The sequence below is a fragment of the Eublepharis macularius genome, chromosome 7 (genome assembly GCF_028583425.1).
Source record: "Eublepharis macularius isolate TG4126 chromosome 7, MPM_Emac_v1.0, whole genome shotgun sequence".
Taxonomy (NCBI): Eukaryota; Metazoa; Chordata; class Lepidosauria; order Squamata; family Eublepharidae; genus Eublepharis; species Eublepharis macularius.
In genome coordinates, this window is record NC_072796.1 from 107,259,309 (window position 1) to 107,278,256 (window position 18,948).

Sequence of the window (18,948 nt, forward strand, 5' to 3'; positions counted from 1 at the left end):
TAGAATCCACAAGATTGTTTTCGGTATATTCTGGGTCCGGGCATGCCCAGTGAATTTTTTTTAAAAGAAGATCCCCCTCTCCCCACCCACCATGCCATAGTACAAATTGTGTTTGAATACCACCTCCATTTCAGAAATAGAAGTGCAAAAATTTTGAGCATGTGGCTCTAGCTCTTCTTCTCTAGACTTGTCACTGAACCAAAAAAAATGTCAACAGTGACTGGTATGTAGGATTGCCCTTTTCCTGCTGGGGGATTCCTCTACCTCTGACTCTCATTTTCTGCCTCTGCTCCTATGGCTGGTAAGAGAAGAATAAAATGCAGCCATTTTATCCAGGGGAGTGGATCTCTGTAGGCTGCTTTGGAGGGTGGCCCCTATGGAATGATTCCCTACAAAGGTCGCCCCCCTCTCCTAACCCTGCCTTCCCCAGAATCCAGCCCCCAATCTCCAGGAATTTTCTAACTCAGAGTTGGCAACCCAGTGATGTAACTATAAAATATACATTTGAAAATACATGCCAACTTTGTCTTAGGAAATGTCTGGAGATTAGGGGGAGGAATCTGGGGAGGGCAGATTCTAAGCCCATGAGGAAACTCAACAGGGATGTGATGTCATGAAGTCTACCCTACGAAGCTGCCATTTTCTCAAGGGCAACTGATTTAGATGTCCACCTAAAAATGTGTTACAAGGCCTTACTAAATACTGCAAATGGTATAAGCAGCACATTTCCAGCATTCTCTCATTTCAGTATTAGTCCCCCCCCCCCGCCCCCGCCACCAGCTTTCATGTTTGGAATGGTAGTGCTGACAGCAGTTTTCTGATTTTGGATAGTGATATTTTGTCATTGCTGGTTCCCTTGCCTTCTAATTGTAATGCATGCCATGCACCACCACATAGCTTTGTATTGTTCTTACTTTTATAGTATACCACCACCAAGGCCACCACCTATGGATATCCTCCCTGAAGTAGTTACGGAAGCATTTGGAGTGGCATTAGTCGGCTATGTAGCATCGCTGGCCCTGGCACAGGGCTCTGCTAGAAAGTTCAACTACTCCGTGGATGACAACCAGGTAAAAATTCACAATCAGGTATAAATTCAGCAGTGTTTCTCTATAGGGCTGTAAAATTCCATCAGGAGTGGTTCCAGAAGTAACTTTGAGGGGTTTTTAGTGTATTCTGTATTGTGTACATTGTGCAAATGATGCCAATAAAGGCTGACTGACTGATTGACTGACTAAAAAATCATATCCCTAAGGGACAGGGACATAACCTTGCTAGAGGCCCTGAATGTACTTCTTCCACCCTGGTGAGCCTGTCCCAAATATTGAAATCTGCATCAGAGGCCATGTTTCATGTGAATCTGTTCCCAGTTGTGAGATGGGTAGATACAAAGGGCAGGGCCTCTTTGGTAGTGGTACCCTAGCTATGGAATAATTTTCCTACTTCTGTTTGACTGATATCTAGTTTTGGAAGTTTTCCTTGAAGATTTTTTTAAATTCTAGCAGGCATTTGGCAGTTGTTTGTGTTGATAATTGATTCTTAAGTGTACTGTGGTGCAATATGAATGGAAATGAAGCAATTTATATATCAATGAGAAAGTAAAAGGGTTATGTGAGCATTCTGGCACTAGTTTGGTTCTGCAAGGAATTCTGCAAACCTGTAACAAAGATTACATGCTTTTTAAAAAAGATGGTAATAAAGACACCAAAGAAAGCAGGTATTGAGGAAAAGGCTTGTGTTACACATTAGTAATGATGTTACGATAGTTGTCTAGTAGTTTCCAGTGATGCTTGGACATCCACATTCCACATGTTGTTTGAAATACCAATAGATAAACTGGTGGGAGAAAGACAGAAATTTTTGTTGACAAATTCTTTGATTTGAGTGCTGGAGGGGAAAAGTGATATTCCCACAACAGAAGCGCTTCTCTGAGGAATGATGTCCAGATTTCCTGAATCAAATGTGTAACAACTGTACATTGTGTAAAAGAACAATAGTCTGGAAAGATCCTAAATGTTGGTTATGGTTCAAAACAGAGGTGCAGTTTGTCCTCTCTTCATTCTCATAAGCCAATTTGTTTTATCTGCTGAAGTTTACAAGTTAGCAATAGGAGAGGCCATGCTGTGGTGGAAGATTATTGTCCTGTTGTTATTAATTGCCAGCCACCTTGTTTCCATTGACAGAATTTATGCAGAAAAGTGCTTTGTTGGTTAGGTATGTTAACATGACAGAAGAAACAAGAGTATCTTCTTTTTAATTTTTTTTTCAGGAGTTCTTGGCTCACGGGCTTAGCAATGTGATTCCCTCATTCTTCTTTTGCATACCAAGTGCGGCAGCCATGGGGCGGACTGCTCTTTTGTACAGCACTGGAGCAAAAACACAGGTAAGCTAGTCATGTTTTCAAAGGGTGGGTGGTAATGGAAATATTGAACTCTAGATTCCAGATAGGATTGACAGGTGTCCAGTTTTCCCCTGGACAGTCTGGTATTTTTGTGGACTATCCAGGGGAAACGTTCTCCATATATCAGTCAGCTGGAGCCACACAAACACACGCTCACATACACACACACACACATATATTCCCCCCCCCCCTGCTTCCAGGCAGCTTGCCAGCTCAGCCACCCAGACCCCTGAGCACTGCCAATAGGCCGGAGTAGTGGCCAGGGAAGTGGCCAGACAGCTTGGGCACCTGGACTCATGTGGCTGTGCGGTGCCACCTGGGAATGGCCATCCAACCCCACTCCTGCACTGGGCTGGTGGTAGTGGCCAGTCTGCCTGCTTGCCCAGCTGGCCTCCTGCGACTACATGGCATCACCTGAGAGTGGCTAGTTCAGGCACCCCAAAGTGGGGTCAGCATGATGACATCACTTCTGGTAGTGATGTAATTACACTAGGGCCGAATTGTGCACTGTGTATGTGTGCAAATTTTTTAAAAATTTAAGTTCTGCCCCCTCAAGGTCTGGTATTATTCTGGACCTCATTTAGCAACCCTACTTCCAGAGCTTGCATGCTTGAGGAATTCTTCATAGCTACTCTAGGGTATATCATCGACTCACCTATGTTGGTGATGTTGATGGGAGAATATGGAAAAGAAGTAAGCTCCCTGTGACCACTTCCTGCACTGAAGTGACATCTGTCCCTGCCTCTCTTAATTCCCACAAACAACATTGCCTCTAGGATCACACTGGATCCACATTTAATTAAATCCTCATTTGGTAACTAAGGTTGGAGGATTAGCTTGAGCAGTATCCCCGAAACCGTTTACCACACGTTTCAGCAGAACTTTTGATGAGACCGAAGAACTGAGGACATACAGTACATGAAATAAAATAAATAAGAACAAACTTTATTTTAAGAAATACATACAGTTCAACATACACAATAAACCTAACCCTATCACTAATACCTTCCTTTCCTAACTACCTCCGTTTATAAAAACCCTACCTACCCAACCTAGCTGTCCCTAAACAGATCTAACACAAAATTTCTTTGTAACTGCTCTCCAATATATGTTTCTGTTCCTTCAACCACATCCTGTCATCTGGGGCTTTTCCACACAGGATTTTTTTCGTAGGGTCTGACCCCATACTGCTTCTGTACATCCTGATTTTCACACACTTTTTTTTTTTGGCCTTTCTTTTCATTTATTTTTGTTTGTTTTCCTTTCTGGTTCTTTTGAGACCACTTTTACCCAGATCTTTTTCTGGAAGCTGATTCTGAGTCACCATTTTTCATTGTTCATAAAGTTTCTTTTGGTTTTATTTGTCCTGTCCATTTTCACCCACCTCCAACCCACTTTTCAATGACTGGACATTTGTCATCATTGAACTACTCCCCCCCCCCCGCCCCGCCTTCCTTCCCTCTCTCCTGGTTTTTATCTAAATGCCCCTTCCACAAAACACCATCTGAATTCATACACACAAGCTCTGTTTTATATCTGAAATGCCATAAATAGACAGGCAGTGCAATCCTGAGACCCACCAGGCCGCCAATGGCTGCGCGCCCACACAACTGTGGCACTGCCAGTCCGCTCTTTAAGGACTTCAGTGGGAGAGCTGCACTGGTGGCCAAGCCAGCAAGGTGCAGTCAGGAGAGAATGCACACTACTTGTCCTGGCAATGCTGGCAGAATCCATCAATTTCAGGGCAGCTGCAGTTGATAGTGCCGTGAGTGGAAGGGAAAGATATAGCCAGTTACAGGCCAGGGCATGTTTGCTGTCGACAGCTGCCAGTGCTACTCCCCTGGCCTGCAGAGAGCAGGGGTACAAGGCCCAACCCTCATTCCTGACAAGGGTCAGGCTGGGAGCTGAAGCACCACTCACTTGCACTCCCCCACTGCTGCAGCTCCAAGAAACACGCACCCCCTCTTGAAAAGTAAGACTGGAAAGGCAGTGAGGCCCAGTGAGGGTCACATCTGTAGCCCTTGGCACCCAAGATCACCCCCAGAATGTGGAGAGGCAGCTCCTTAGAGGCAAGCAGGGGGGGGGGGCAGATTCTGAAACGAATGATGAGAATGCCCATTGGAAACAATGGGAGGCAGGAAGGACCATTGGATTTGATAGAGCCACAAACGCCCATCAACTTGCAGCGGCTCCATTGAAATACATCAGTGCATCAAAAAGATGCAAGGGAAATGCAGGGTGGACATCAAGAGCCATGCTCGGTTGTCAGGATGACGGCCCCCAGAGTAGAATGATGGCCTGTAGGACCAGAGAAACTACTCCAGAGACCATCATCCCATCCCCAGTGCAAGACTAAGAACATAAGAACATAAGCAAAGCCATGTTGGATCAGGCCAGTGGCCCATCCAGTCCAACATTCTGTCACACACAGTGGCTAGAAATCCAGTGCCATCTAAAGGACTGTCAGTGAGGCCAGGACACCAGAAGCCCTCCCACTGCCTTCCTGAACTCCTGAACTTCCTGACTCCTGAACTCCTGACTCCTGAACTCCATCCCTGCCTCTGCAAACAGCAAAAGGGAGACTGGTAAGGCCTTGCAGAGGAGGAGCCCCAGAGATCCTAGGACATCGCTCCACCACCCCCTACATCCTGGTATCAGCCTTGCCCCCCCGGATGAAAGCGGTATTCTGCCTAGCTTATCAGACAGCAGCAGCACTGGTGGTGAATGAAAGTCCTTTGTGGTGTTTTCCTCCCACTCCAGACACACATGAGCAACACTCCCAAATCCCACACCATTGCCTGCAGTGAATTTGAGGGAGAGATGGGGGAAAGGAAGCTGGGCAGGATTGGAGCCTCCAAGGTGCCATTGAATACCTCCTTTTGGTAGCAGAGCCACACAAAGGCATGGAGGCACCTGGAGCCTCTTCAGGGCCACCCCATCGGTACCAGCTCAGAGCCAAAGACTATTCAGTGGGATGTGTGAAAGGGCAGCCTTATGGGGAAGTGGAGGGAGACTACTGTCATGCACAGTAAGCAAATAGACAGGGAGGGAGTTGTTGTTTGACACAGACTTTACTGAACTGCCAAAAATGAAGAGGATGTCTGGACACATGTTCACAGAATCACAAGGTTGGAAGGGGCCATACAGACCTTCTAGTCCAACCCCCTGCCCAATGCTGAATGAGCCTAAAGCATCCCTGACCAATATTCATCTAGCCTGTTCTTGAAAACTGCCACTGAAGGGGAGCTCACCACCTCCTTAGGCAGCTGATTCTACCTTTGAACTACTCTGACCATGAAAAAGTTTTTCCTAATATCCAGCCGGTACCTTTCTGCATGTAATTTAAGCCCATTGCTTCAAGTCCTATCCTCTGCTGCCAATTGGAACAGCTCCTTGCCCTCCTCCAAATGACAGCCTTTCAAATATTTAAAGAGAGCAATCATGTCTCCCCTCAATCTCCTCTTCTCCAAACTAAACATTCCCAAGGCCCTTAGCCTTTCCTCGTAAGGCTCACTCTCCAGACTCCTGATCATTCTCATTGCTCTCTTCTGCACCTTCTCAATTTTGTCCACATCCTTTTTGAAGTGAGGCCTCCAGAACTGCGCACAATACTCCAGGTGCAGCCTGACCAAGGCAGTATACAGAGGGACCATGACCTCCTGCGATTTCGATGCAATGGCCCTTTTGATACAACCCAAGACTGAGTTTGCCTTTTTTGTCACCACATCACACTGACTGCTCATATTTAGTTTACAGTCCACTCTTACCCCAAGATCTCTTTCACATACACTACTATTCAGAAGTGTATCCCCCATCCTGTATTTGTGTTTCACATTTTTGTGGCCCAGATGTAATACTGTGTACTTATCTATGTTGAATTCCATCATGTTCACAACCGCCCACTTCTCCAGAGTATTCAGGTCTTGTTGAATTTTAACTTCATCTTCTTGGGTGTTTGCCACTCCTCCCAATTTGGTATCATCAGCAAATTTAATGAGTAGCCCATTTACCCCTTCATCCAGATCATTGATAAAAATATAGAAAAGTACCTGGCCTAAAACCGAGTCCTGTGGCACCCCACTGGACACCTCCCTCCAATCTGATGAAACGCCATTGACCACCACTCTTTGGGTGCGGTCCTCTAACCAGTTCCCTATCCATTGAACTGTCCTTTAGTCCAGTCCACAGTCTTCCAGTTTACCCATTAGAATGTCATGGAGAACCTTATCAGAAGCTTTACTGAAATCCAAGTAAATCACGTTGACAGAGTTCCCACGATCCAGTAAGCTCATCACTCGATCAGAGAAGGAAACCAGGTTGGTGTGACAAGATCTGTTGGGGACAAAACCATGTTGACTTCCCCAGATCACTAAGTGGTCCTTCAGATGCTTACAGATTGATCCCTTTAAAATCTGCTTTAATATCTTCCCAGCAACAGAAGTCAGACTGACCGTCCTGTAGTTTCCTGGGTCATCCTTCTTCCCTTTCTTAAAGATTGGGATAACATTCACTCTTCTCCAATCTTGTGGTACATCCCCAGTCCTTCAGGAGGCCTTGAAGATGATGGACAGAGGCTCTGCAAGTTCTCTAGAAAGTTCTTTCAGCACTCTTGGGTGCATACCACCTGGCCCAGGGGATTTGTATTCATCCAGTGCAGCCAGATGCCTCTCCACAACCTCTCTGTTAATGTCAGCTAGCCCCCCAGGAGTCCTGTCGTGTCGTGTCTACTACCACCTCTAGATGGGTTCTTCAGGGAGAAAAAAGAGGCAAAAAAGTCATTAAACCTGTCTGCTTTTTCTCTGTCCTGCATCGGAGTTTCTCCATGTACTCCCAACAGCGGTCCAATTGCCTTTTTTACCTTGCATTTGCTTCTCACGTATCTGTAGAAGTTTTTCTTATTGTAGCAAGCCCTCCTGGCCAGACCCAGCTCATACTGAGCTTTGGCCTCTCTGATGGCTGATCTGTAGTACCTAGTAACCCTCATATACTCCTCTTTAGAGGTCTGTCCTTCTCTCCATTTCCTGAACATTTCCTTTTTCTCCCTTAGCTTATTCTGGAGCTCTCTGTACATCCACATCGGTTTCTTGGAGCCCTTACCATGTTTCCGTCTTGCTGGGATAATGAGGGCTTGAGCTTGCAAAAGCTCGTGTTTGAGAAGGGCCAACCCTTCACTCGCTCCTTTCCCTTCCAGCACACTCCCCCACGGAATGACTCTCATCAAGCCTCTGAGTTCATCGAAGTTGGCCCTACGAAAATCTAACCTATGAGTCTGGCTATGAACTTTCTTGGCCCATCACAGCAACTGGAGTTTAAGGAGGACATGATCACTTCCCCCTAAGGTCCCCACTACCTTTACCCCATCTACCAATTCTTCCCTGTTGGTTAATATTAAGTCTAGTACAGCCAAGCCCCTTGTAGCTTCCTCCACCATTTGAAAAAGGAAGTTATCAGCCAGGCAGGTCAGGAAGTTGCGTGATTCTTGTCGCTTTGCTGAGCTTGTCTCCCAGCACACATCAGGGAAGTTGAAGTCACCCATAATTATAAGGTTCTTATGTCTGGATACTCTACCAATTTGTTCAAGGAGGGCAGCATCCATTTCCTCTCCCTGGTCAGGTGGTCTGTAGCGGACTCCAACAACAATACCCTTTGTCCTTCTTCCCCTTATTTCCACCCATATACTTTCCACTGGGTTGTCAACCACATTCTCCAGAACTTCCTGACAATCAAGCCCTCTCCTCACATACAATGCCACTCCGCTCCCTCTTCTATCCTTCCAGTTTTTCTTGAACAACTCGTACCCATCCACTACCACATTCCAGTCATGGGAATCATCCCACCAAGTCTCAGCAATTCCTACTATATTTTAGCCCTCTGTTTGCAAGAGAAGCTCAAGCTCTTCCTTCTTATTACCCATACTTCGGGCATTGGTATATAGGTACTTGTAGCCTTGTACCTTTGTTTGATCTGCCTTACCCAGGTGGGCCCCCGCTGTTATCACTTCTTCATTGAAATCGCCATGTTGATCGTCCCCTTCCCCTTGCGGCATCAGTTTAAAGCTCTCCTGATGAAGCTCTCCAGGTTCTTTCCAAACATTTTCTTCCCTGACCTTGAGAGGTGAAGCCCATCATGTGCTCGAAGCCTTCTCTAAGAAAACTTATCCCATGGTCCCAGAACCCAAAGTGCTCCTGCCGGCACCACCACCTCAGCCAACGATTCACCTTGAGTATGGTCTGCTCCATTTGCATTCCTCTTCCTTTGACAGGAAGGATAGAAGAGAATACCACCTCTGCCCCCATTGTCTTCAACTGTCTTCCAAGAACTTCATAGTCCTCTTTAATTCTTGTGATGGTATTCACGGCCATGTCACTCGTTCCAATGTGAACCAGCACAAACGGGTACAGATCAGTCGGTCTGATCAGTTTTGGCAGTCGGCTTGTAATATTCTGAATTCTGGCTCCTGGCAAGCAACACCTCTCAGAGTAGGGGATCTGGCCTGGACACATGACATTCCATACCTCTGAGCAGAGAGTCCCTGATGACTACCACCTTTTCTGACTACCACGTTTTCTTCCACTTCCATGTGGCCCCATGCCCTCTTCACTCCCTTCTCTAGATTTTTGTGGTTCCACTCTTGTCTCCATCACCATCTCAAGCACCTCAAAGTGATTCTTGACCTACAATGGACCAGAGCGTCACCTTAGTCCACATCTTCTGGTTTGTACTGCAGAACTAAGAGGAGGCTCAGACAGGAGATCGACTCTTCCTTCTTCTCTTGGACGTATTTCTTCATGCTTGTGCAGAGCCCCCAGGCTCTTCTCAATAAAATCCTCCCCTTCCTTGATTTCCTGAAGGGTTGTGATCCTCTCCTCCAGACTCTGAATCTTCTCCTCCAAAAGCCAGACCAGCTTACACTTCTGACAAGTGAAGTCTGCCTTCTCTTCCAGGAGGAAAACAAACATGGCACACTCTATGCAGGTGACCGGAAAGGGGCCTTCTGTCAACATCATTGCCTCCCAAGTATATTCCAAGAGTACTCTTCTAGCTGCAGCTTCCTTTCCTTCTTCTCAGAGCCCAGATGGCTGTGATGTGCCTCTGGTGAAGAGGAGCCTAATTCAATCAAGGCTTACCTGGGTAGAGAGCTGTACCTGCTTGTGCAGCAGTCAGAGCCACGAGGGCCATTCCTCATGCTGCCCTCTCAGGAGCAGGGTTGACTCACGGGCTACCCAGAGAACAGCTCCGTGGGCAGGGCTCAGATGGCAGCCAGAAAAGATCAATGGGGGCTGGAACAGCCATGCTCCTTAGCCTTCCTGAAGGGTCACAACCTGCCTGAAAGGGAAACACAGATGTGTGGTGAGTGGCTGGGCCTCACACAAGCCATGGGCAGGTCTGCCACATCTGGGGAGGATGTTCATGGCTGGGGGCAGCAGTGGTGGCTCTATCATCACTAGTGCTGCTGGCAGCCAGATGGGACAGTGCTTATTGTCTGCATCTAGCTGTTCTGCTCCCATGGCTGCTTGGAACTCTGATCCTGTGAGGGAGACAGACAATAGGTAGTGCACCCACCATCGTGAGTACCCATTCACCCCAGCCTGTAGCAGCGCCCTCTCTCCTGCCTGAGGGGGGGCAGGTCAAGGGGGTCTGAGCAGAGCCCTGCCATGGGCTGCTTGAGGCCATTACCCCTGAAACAGCTGTGCCAAGCAAGGTTCCTTGGCTAACTAGTTCTATGGCAGGCATGGACCATGTTGGCTTACAAGCAGCAGCTGCAACCCCTGGTGAGCTTCAACCACAGAGGCTGATGATTGGGGAGGGGGGCGTAAGTGAGGGGAGAAGAGAGGCCGGTGTGAATGAACAAGCCGGGGCTGCCACCTCCCCAGCTCCTTCTTACCTATTGGTGCACTCTCACCCCTCCCCAAGCCAGGACTCAGGAGATAGGTAACCTGCAAGGGGATTTGGTTGGTAGTTTTTAGTCAAATATTCTGGATGTGGCTGTCCTCCCATATGTGAGTGTGAGGCACGCCCTGGATTTTGCAAAGTTCCCCCTGTGCACTCTATCCTCACCACCATGAGCATCCTCTCCTGCCTTGCACTCTAAGTCCCCACGGCAGGGAGCTCTCAGGCAGAGCCTCCAGCTGTCTCCCTACTTACTTGGGGTCATGGGTGCCCTGTCCAGAGGTTATGTAGGGTGCCTAGGGAGCTGATTGGGTGCAGGGGAGGGGGCTTGGCTACCATGGGGGCATAAACAGATCAGTCCCTGCAGTAGTCAGCATCCTATGCTCTTACAAGTCACTTGGACAGGGCCAGGTGTGGGGGGAAGAGAGTCAACTTTTCCTCTACAGTGGGCTCCTATAGGCTACGCTGTTGTTTTTGTGGTGCAACTTTCCACAGCTGTGGTGGGGTGTTCCCAAGATGGAAACAGATTAGGGAGCTGACTAACGTGCCCCCCCCCCAGCACACTGGCACAGGGACTTTTGTCATGGTTATGCCCACGCCGGGCTGCTGTGGCTGGGTGCCAGCAGAGGACCTGGGCAGAGCAGTGTTGGGCTGCTGCACCGATGTAGGGGAAGTAATGCTGGTGTAAGTCTGAGATACGCTGGCATGACTTCTAGTCAGTTTCGAGGTCCCTTTGCTCCTCCCTCCCCAGAATTGTGTTGTAAATGATGGTAAGGGGCATGAGCTTGAGCCAGGACTGTCTGGAATGCTGGGCTTCAGAAAAGTATACCTATTTCCACCCCACAATGCTGGTGCCCTAGCTATGTTTAATTTTGAAAGTCTTCTCTGATAAGTCACAGCTAATCTGTGCTAATTGCTAAAATTGTCCTTGCCCCATGTCGCCCTGTCCTTGCTTCTGGTACAGCCTGACATACCCACTTCCTTCAGCACAGACTTCAGTGTTGTTTATACTTGATTTCCAACCACAGAAATTTATTCAATTAAGAGGAACATGTCCTTGGGAGGAATAATTCTGAAGTATAATATGTTAAGGGATGAGAGTCAATAATAATTCAGCCATCTGAGAAGTATTATTCTGTGTGTTTGGAGCAAAACTTCCTTTGTTCTCAATTGCATTTCATGCTCACTGTTTTGAGTCCCAGATGCTATCTCATGTAGGTTCCTCATTACAATAATGTTTACCATGGATTCAAATTCAAAGAATACATTTTGGAACAGTGTGATCCAATCAACAGCTAGTAATTTCAGTTCTCATTTATAAATGTCACTGAACTTATCTGGGCATGGGCAGGACTGGAGAAAGCTGGTTAGGATACATTAACTGACTCAGTGTGGTCACAGAGAAGCAAAAGGTGAGATTTCTTTCCCCCTCCCAAATTGCAATGTTTGTTTTGCATCACCTGACGACTTGCAATAGTGATTGTGAAGACTCATCTAGTTTTGGGTAGCTTTTCAAAACAGGTGAATCCCATATATTTGAGAAATATATTCCCTCGTTCTACTGTGAGGGTAAATCAGAATTGCCATGCTGCAAGTTTAAATTGGGGTACTGAATGCAACATTTCTGCACCTCTGATCTCTATATTGTGATCAGGACAATTCAGGATGTTGTTTGAATTGTCCCTGTTGGCTTTGTTGACTGGCAGAGAAAAACTGCATAGTATGCATAACTGACTTTCTGAAATGAGAAATGGGATAAAAAGTACTTGCCTTTCTTCAGATATTTCCCAAGTTCTGCAGTAGAGGAGCTAGTTTTGGTTCAGGAGCACCTTAAAGTCCCACCTTAAAGATTCCTGAAAGTCTAATTGGTCTTCACGGTGCTATAGGACTTGAAAGTTGCAAATTTTTTCTAAGAAGCCTCCTAGAAGTGTCTGTAGACTCAAGCATCTGGTGTCTTCTTCTGGCTTCAGTTCTGCATAATTCTGATTAAAAAGGAAGAAATGGCCCTTTAGAATTTACCACTGACAGCCTTGGGATTTATGTGATATGGTCAGCCACTGTAGCTACCTATAATGGGCAATGTCTGCAGAAAAGAAAACAATAGTGGTGGTGTAATTTCAGAGGCTACATATACCCAAAGAGTACAAAAACATGGCAAACTTGAGCCCTCTGTCTTGACAACCAAAACTGGTTAATAGCCCAGACAATCCTTTTCAACCTTCTACAACTTGAATCAATAGGAGACTGTCATAAAGAAAAGAGAACGAAGCAATGACAGAAAACTGTTCTCAAGGACAGGATGATCTGAAGAGAACAACCAGTCAATTTCTGAAAGTAATAAATTCAACATAAGTAAGAATCGTGTTGGTCCTGTGCAAATAAGAACTGGGTCAGAGTGTTAAATTTAAACTTAAACACACATGCACACACAGAATGACACTTTCTCACATTCCAACAACTCCTGGCTTGATAAAGAGGAAGAACAAAAGTCCATGTTATAAAAGACATGTAGCTGCTGTGGAGAACACACTTCTTCCACTCTCCCTTGCGAATGAGTAGTAAAAGAGAATGAATGACATGATGTCATCATGTCTACCTTCTCTCCTCTTTGTTGGCTGGCTGAGAACATAGGTAGCTATAATGTCATGTCCCACGATCCTCCCCCCACGAAAGAAATAGGAGATGCATATTTGCTCTTGCTGATAGTAGCCATGCATCTCCCCTAGCATGCAGCTCTTCCATTAGGTGCTCAAAGACAACACAGAGGCACCACAAAAGGCACCAGTTGTCTCTAGGCAGGGCAGTAAAACTAGAATCTGAGTTTTTTTTAAAAAAATGAAGTGTGAACTCATATAGAGATAGCAGTCCTAAACATACTTGCTTGGAAGAATGCTACTCAGTATTTCTTCCTAAATAAGAACTCTTAAGATTGGGTTTAAAAGGGTCTAACACCACGTTTCATGAAAAAGCTTGAAATAAAAGGACCACAGATGTTTTTTCTTGGATTAAGCAATTTGGAAGGGGGATTTGGATTTGGGGAGTGGGGTGTCCTCCCACCTGACACTTCTCTGTTCCAACCCCCTCTTCAAATTGCTGAGTAAAGCAGCTATCCAGCTTTTGTTTTATACATTGTATGTGGCATATTGTGCCTCCGCTAGTCTCACTTCAGTGAGACCTTGGAGATCTTGGTAACTTCCTTGGGATTGCTCCCATTGTATAAATGCAAGTACAGGGCTAGCAAGCATTGTCGTTTAAACAAATATTACCCAGTTCATTTGCTGCTCTTCAGTGGTTTCTGCCTCCCTATCTGAGATCAAAAATTAAACCTTTTTATATTGGCATTTGATCCATGGATTTGCTCTTCTGGTGGGCTGATGGAACCCACCACAGGTCAAATATTAAATTATCCTCAGAGGCTTCCAATCCACAGATGATGTGAGAGCCAAAATCCCTCTGCCTGGCTCCTTGAATTTTTATGTGTCTGCCGTGTTTTGTTATGCTCAGCAACTTTGACAAACCAAGAGCTTTCATCTCATTTTAGACAGGCTTCAGAATTTCAATAACATGCTTATTTGTGCTTTTCCTTTCTGATTGTTTTTTAGGTGGCTTGTCTAATATCATGCATATTGGTGGTTGTGGTCATCTATGCAATAGGACCCATGCTATACTGGCTCCCTATGGTACGGTTCTTTTCCAAAATTATGATTATTTGCATTTCATATTTCTTTAAACTAAGCTTTCTTTTCTTAAAAAAAAAATAACTGCCCCACCTTTCATTAGGAATCCATGTTTATTAATGCGAGCAATGCTGTTAGGAAAGGGAGAGAACACACCATTTTCACATGCCAGGAACAAATACAAAAGAAATGTTTTCTTTCTATTTTGGTTGGATCTGAACTGGTTTGCCTGTTTTATATGGAACTTATTGCAGAAGTTTAGAATCTTTGTTCCTAGTATATAATTTTGCAAACAGGCATAAGATTGCAGCCAGGGCGTCCAGTATCAGCAGAAGGGTATAGGTCATACCCTTGGAAAGATCCCTTGGGTGGAGAAAGGATGCTGCAAGGGGATTCAGGGGGACAATCAAAGTAGAGAAGAGAAGCATGAATCAGGGGCAACCATGTGAGGCATGGAATAAATTTTGTACCTGACATAAATAAACCCATTTCTTACACTGCTGAACCCTAAAGGCCACAACAATGGCCTTGTCTTTAAAGTAATTGCTGTTTACTTACATAGCAAAGGCCGTCTTTCCCTGTTGTCTAGACCGATTCAGCAGTCATGGCACAAGCATCTGCTTGTCCTGCAATATCTAGAGCTGAGCACTGCCCAGGACTGGACTGAATGAGAGTCACAAATATTTCCCCATGTTTTCAGAAGCTTGTTTGGGGGGCACTGATTACATACCTTTAGAAAACAAGTATTGGTGGATCAGAAAGGTTGGATGGGGAATGACCATAATTCCGTGGCAGAGCACATGCTTTGCGAACATAAATTCCAAGGCAGAGCCCCAGCATCTCCGCTTAAAATATCTCTGATAGCAGATCTCTACAGGAGACCTAGGAGAGCGGAGAGCAGCTGCCAGTCCAAGAAGACACTACTAGGTTAGATAGAGCAATGACCTGCCTATAAGAGTTTACTATGTAATGCAAATTGTTGGTTTCCAACTTACAGTAAAATCCTAAGCAAAATTACTCCATTCTAAGCCCGTTGAAGTCAATGGGTTTAGACTGGAATAACTCTACTTAGGATATTGCTGTTAGTATTGATGCATGGTTGTTGATGGAAAAGGCACATTTAGTTCTCTCCCCAAACCCTTCATTCATGTCCACATTAGTGCTGAAGGTCTGAAATGAGAACATGGTAAGGTACTGTTGATATGTGCCTTTAGACAATGTAAACTTAAGGGACTGATGTTAGAGAATTAGCAGCACAGGCCAACTTCTGTTGATGATAGCCCTGAAAACCTCATGGAACTGTTGCACAGAACTAAGCATGAGGCTGTAATTGTAGGCACAGATTTTTTTGGGGGGTGGAAAACATCTGTACTGTACAATTCTAGTCAAGGAATGACGTTTGAGAGATGAGACATGGGAGTGGGAGTAAATTGGGGGCAATGGGTTGGATCCAGCCAGTTTTTTCATTCAATCTTGCCTAATTCCCCTCCTTAATTCTGCCCCCATCCCACATGGCTTTTGTCCATGTAGGTACCATGATTTTAAGCATAGTTTATTGGGTAGCAAAAGAACAGGGGGTCCTGCTTTGTTTTTCATTAGCAGAAAAGCCAGTTGTAGCTTACTTGTTATCCTGTTTTTCACTGATTTTCCCTCTGAGTGCATCTGGCATCTGCCCTCTTGCTGTCATCAAGTTATATTGTGCATTGCATCAGTAGTTATGCCACAGTCTAAGACAGTCACTTGCTAGTTTTCTGGAGTTAGCATTATTTGCTTTTGCTGGCATTGATAGCTATGGCGGAAAAGTGCCTGCACAATGCTTGAGAACTTGCAAACTCCTTTTTTGAAATATTTTCCTATGCTTTTTGGACAAATATTCTAACAAATATTTCTTTTCCTTGCAGTGTGTCCTAGCAAGCATCATTGTTGTGGGGCTGAAGGGGATGCTGGTGCAGTTCAGGGACTTAAAAAAGTATTGGAATGTGGATAAGATAGATTGGGTAAGTGAAATTAACCTAGGGAGAGTTTCTTGAATGGAGCTCTTAATGGGTGGGATAACGGCCTTCCATTTCCACACACTGTCTTCCCTTTGGGGCAGCTAAAGAAAAGGAGATTTTTCCTGGGTCTAATGCCCTGGTTTCAATGAGTAACACTTTATTTCTTCTTCAGAAGAAATTTGCCATGCTGGCAGCAGTTTGGATTGGCATCCTAATAAAATTAGTCCATGGCATCTGAATTTTCTAAAGAATTTAAGAGGTTAGGAATGGCACACAATTTCTGAAGAAGACAAACCTAGTTAAACCTGAATGGTTATGAACTGCCCAAGAAATGTGACTGTGATTAACAACAACAACATTGGATTTATATATCGCCCTTCAGGACAACTTAAAGCCTGCTTAGAGCAGTTTACAAAGTATGTTATTATTATCCATACAACAAAACACCCTGTGAGGTGGGTGGGGCTGAGAGAGCTCTGGAGAGCTGTGACTGACCCAGCGTCACCCAGCTGGCTTCAAATGGAGGACTGGGGAATCAAACCCGGTTCTACAGATTAGAGTCCCATGCTCTTAACCACTACACCAAACTGGCTCTGATTAATGTTGACTTTGGATCACAAGGATTCTCAAAGCCATCTCTACAGCATATTAGAAATTAATAATTTTCTTGCCAAGACTATTGAATTAAAAGATCTATTAAAAACATTTCAAAATAATCTATTGTGTTCCTTTTTGGTAATTAAGGAACACCATAAAGGGTTTGTCTCAGGTAAACAAGGACATGATTGTTACTTTCATCCATCTGGCAGGTGGAGGTGTTTATACATTATTCGCTTTTTACGTTCATTAATGTCATTATTCTCTTGTCCCAAGGGAAGGCTTAGCCTGGAGAAAAACACTATTACTAGTATAACCATTGCATGTGTGGGCTCTATGATATTTAATCAGGAACAGAACGTGCAAGACAAATTAATACAAAACAGAATTTCTTTCACCCAAAACTCTGTACCATACAGAACAATAAAACAAAGATTAACATATTTAAACAAATAGGTAAAATAGTGGACGGAACTTTGCTCAGTTAAACAATTGGTCCTTGCTTGCAAAAACTTTGTGGTGGGCCAAGGCTAACGTGTCCAATCATCCAAATGAGTGGATTCTTCCAGTGCTCTTGCAAAAAGAATTCAGTGCCAACAAAGGGGACAATGCAGAATCCAGGCTACAAAGTAGCTTGAAAGGCATAGCCCTGACTCTCAAAAGCTCGTACTTTGGAAATCTAGTTGGTCTTTAAGGTGCTATTGGACCTGGTCTTGCTCTTCAACTATAACACCAGTTATCCTAAATTTGATTCTCCCCTTTTACTGATTAACTTTTACATACATCATTTTCAAATTGCCTTATACGTGGCAATAATAGCCAGGCAGCTCTTATCTAGCTCCCCAGCTGAACAGACTCACCTTCTATGCTAACTTCTATTCATGTGACTCTGCTTCTGCTTGGCTAATAGTTAAATTCTAAGAACACTTTCCTGAGAGTAAGCCCAACTGAACAGAACTGAGTAGGATTCTGAAGAAACTTGCTTAGCATTCCTCTCTAAACCACCCAGTCCCTGGGATTACTCTAACACAGCTGGTTAGCAGGATCCAAACCAAGTATGTATGTATGTATGTATGTGTGTATGTATGTATGTATGTATGTATGTATGTATGTATGTATGTATGTATGTATGTATTTATTTATTTATTTATTTATTTGTGTCATTTGTAGTCTGCCTTTCTTACTGAGACTCAAGCCAGATTACATAGTGTGAGATTAGTACCATCAGTGTCAAGGACATTTCCATAAACAATGTCATAGGATTTTACAAAGACATAGCATTAGCAAAGATCCAATACAGAGTTGAAGAATTGTGAAACAGAACATAATCCATTCTAGGACTGACATTAGTTGATATGAAGCACAGGTAGTATAGAGGAGTACATATTCAAAGCAACAGATAATATGCAAGGCAACGTAGTGGTGAAGTGTATGGTCCATAACTCATTAGTGAAACATCTGAGACCCCCTCTCTACAATACTTCCCTCCTATCTGAGTAAAAAAGCTTTTTTGAATACTTCGGTTTTGCATCGTTTGCGGAAAGCCAGGAGAGTGGGGGCTCTCCTGACCTCCCCAGGCAGGCCGTTCCACAGGGTAGGGGCCACTACAGAGAAAACCCGTGTATGGGCTGCTGTTGATTTCACCCATGTGCAGGCTGGCACCTGCAAGAAACCCTGTTCAGATGAGCGAAGCTGCTGTGGAGGAACATAGAGAGGGAGGTGGTTCCGTAGGTATGCTGGGCCAAGGCCGTGAAGAGTTTTGTATGTAATAACCAATACTTTGAATTAAACTGATAGGTAGCCAATGGAGTGACTGTAGGATGGGAGTGATGTTCATGCTTCTACTCGCTCCTGCTAACAGTTGAGCTGCAGCATTTTGCACTAATTGGAGCCTCCTAGTTAACTTAGATGGGAGATCAGTGTATAATGCATTACAATAGTCAAGTTTTGATGTTACCACAGCATGGATCCAGGTGGCCAGGTCAGCTGTGTTGAGGTAAGAAGCCGTCTTCCAGGCTAGAGTGAGATTGTAGTAAGCATTTTTCGTGGCTGCCTTAACTTGTTTTTCTAGTAGTAGTGCTGGATCCAGTATAACCCCTAGGCTCTTAACCGAATCTACAAGGGTCAGACGAACTCTGATCTCTGCCTTCCCAACAAGCATCTCTTCAGTCTTGTCTGGGTTCAATTTCAATTTATTATTTTTCAGCAATTTCATCACAGCTGTCAGGCAGCAATCTAAGGTTTCTACTGCATTCTGCAGGGACCTGGATAGCGAGATATAGAGTTGGGTGTCATCTGCATATTGATGACATCCAACTCCATCGCTGCGAATGAGTTCTCCTAAAGGCTTTACTTAGAGGTTGAATAACATAGGAAATAAGATTGCATC

The 18,948-nt window shown here is 44.8% G+C and overlaps 1 protein-coding gene across 2 annotated transcripts in view; it reads left to right on the top strand.

Annotated features, from left to right (window-relative positions):
• Positions 1-18,948, top strand: part of SLC26A7 (solute carrier family 26 member 7) — a 113,152-nt gene that overhangs the window by 69,769 nt on the left and 24,435 nt on the right. For both annotated transcript variants that reach the window (XM_054985706.1, XM_054985707.1), the window contains 4 exons: positions 923-1,070; positions 2,270-2,383; positions 13,894-13,971; positions 15,870-15,965. In XM_054985706.1, the coding sequence (XP_054841681.1) occupies positions 923-1,070; positions 2,270-2,383; positions 13,894-13,971; positions 15,870-15,965 (436 nt within the window). The remainder of the gene's footprint in view (positions 1-922; positions 1,071-2,269; positions 2,384-13,893; positions 13,972-15,869; positions 15,966-18,948) is intronic.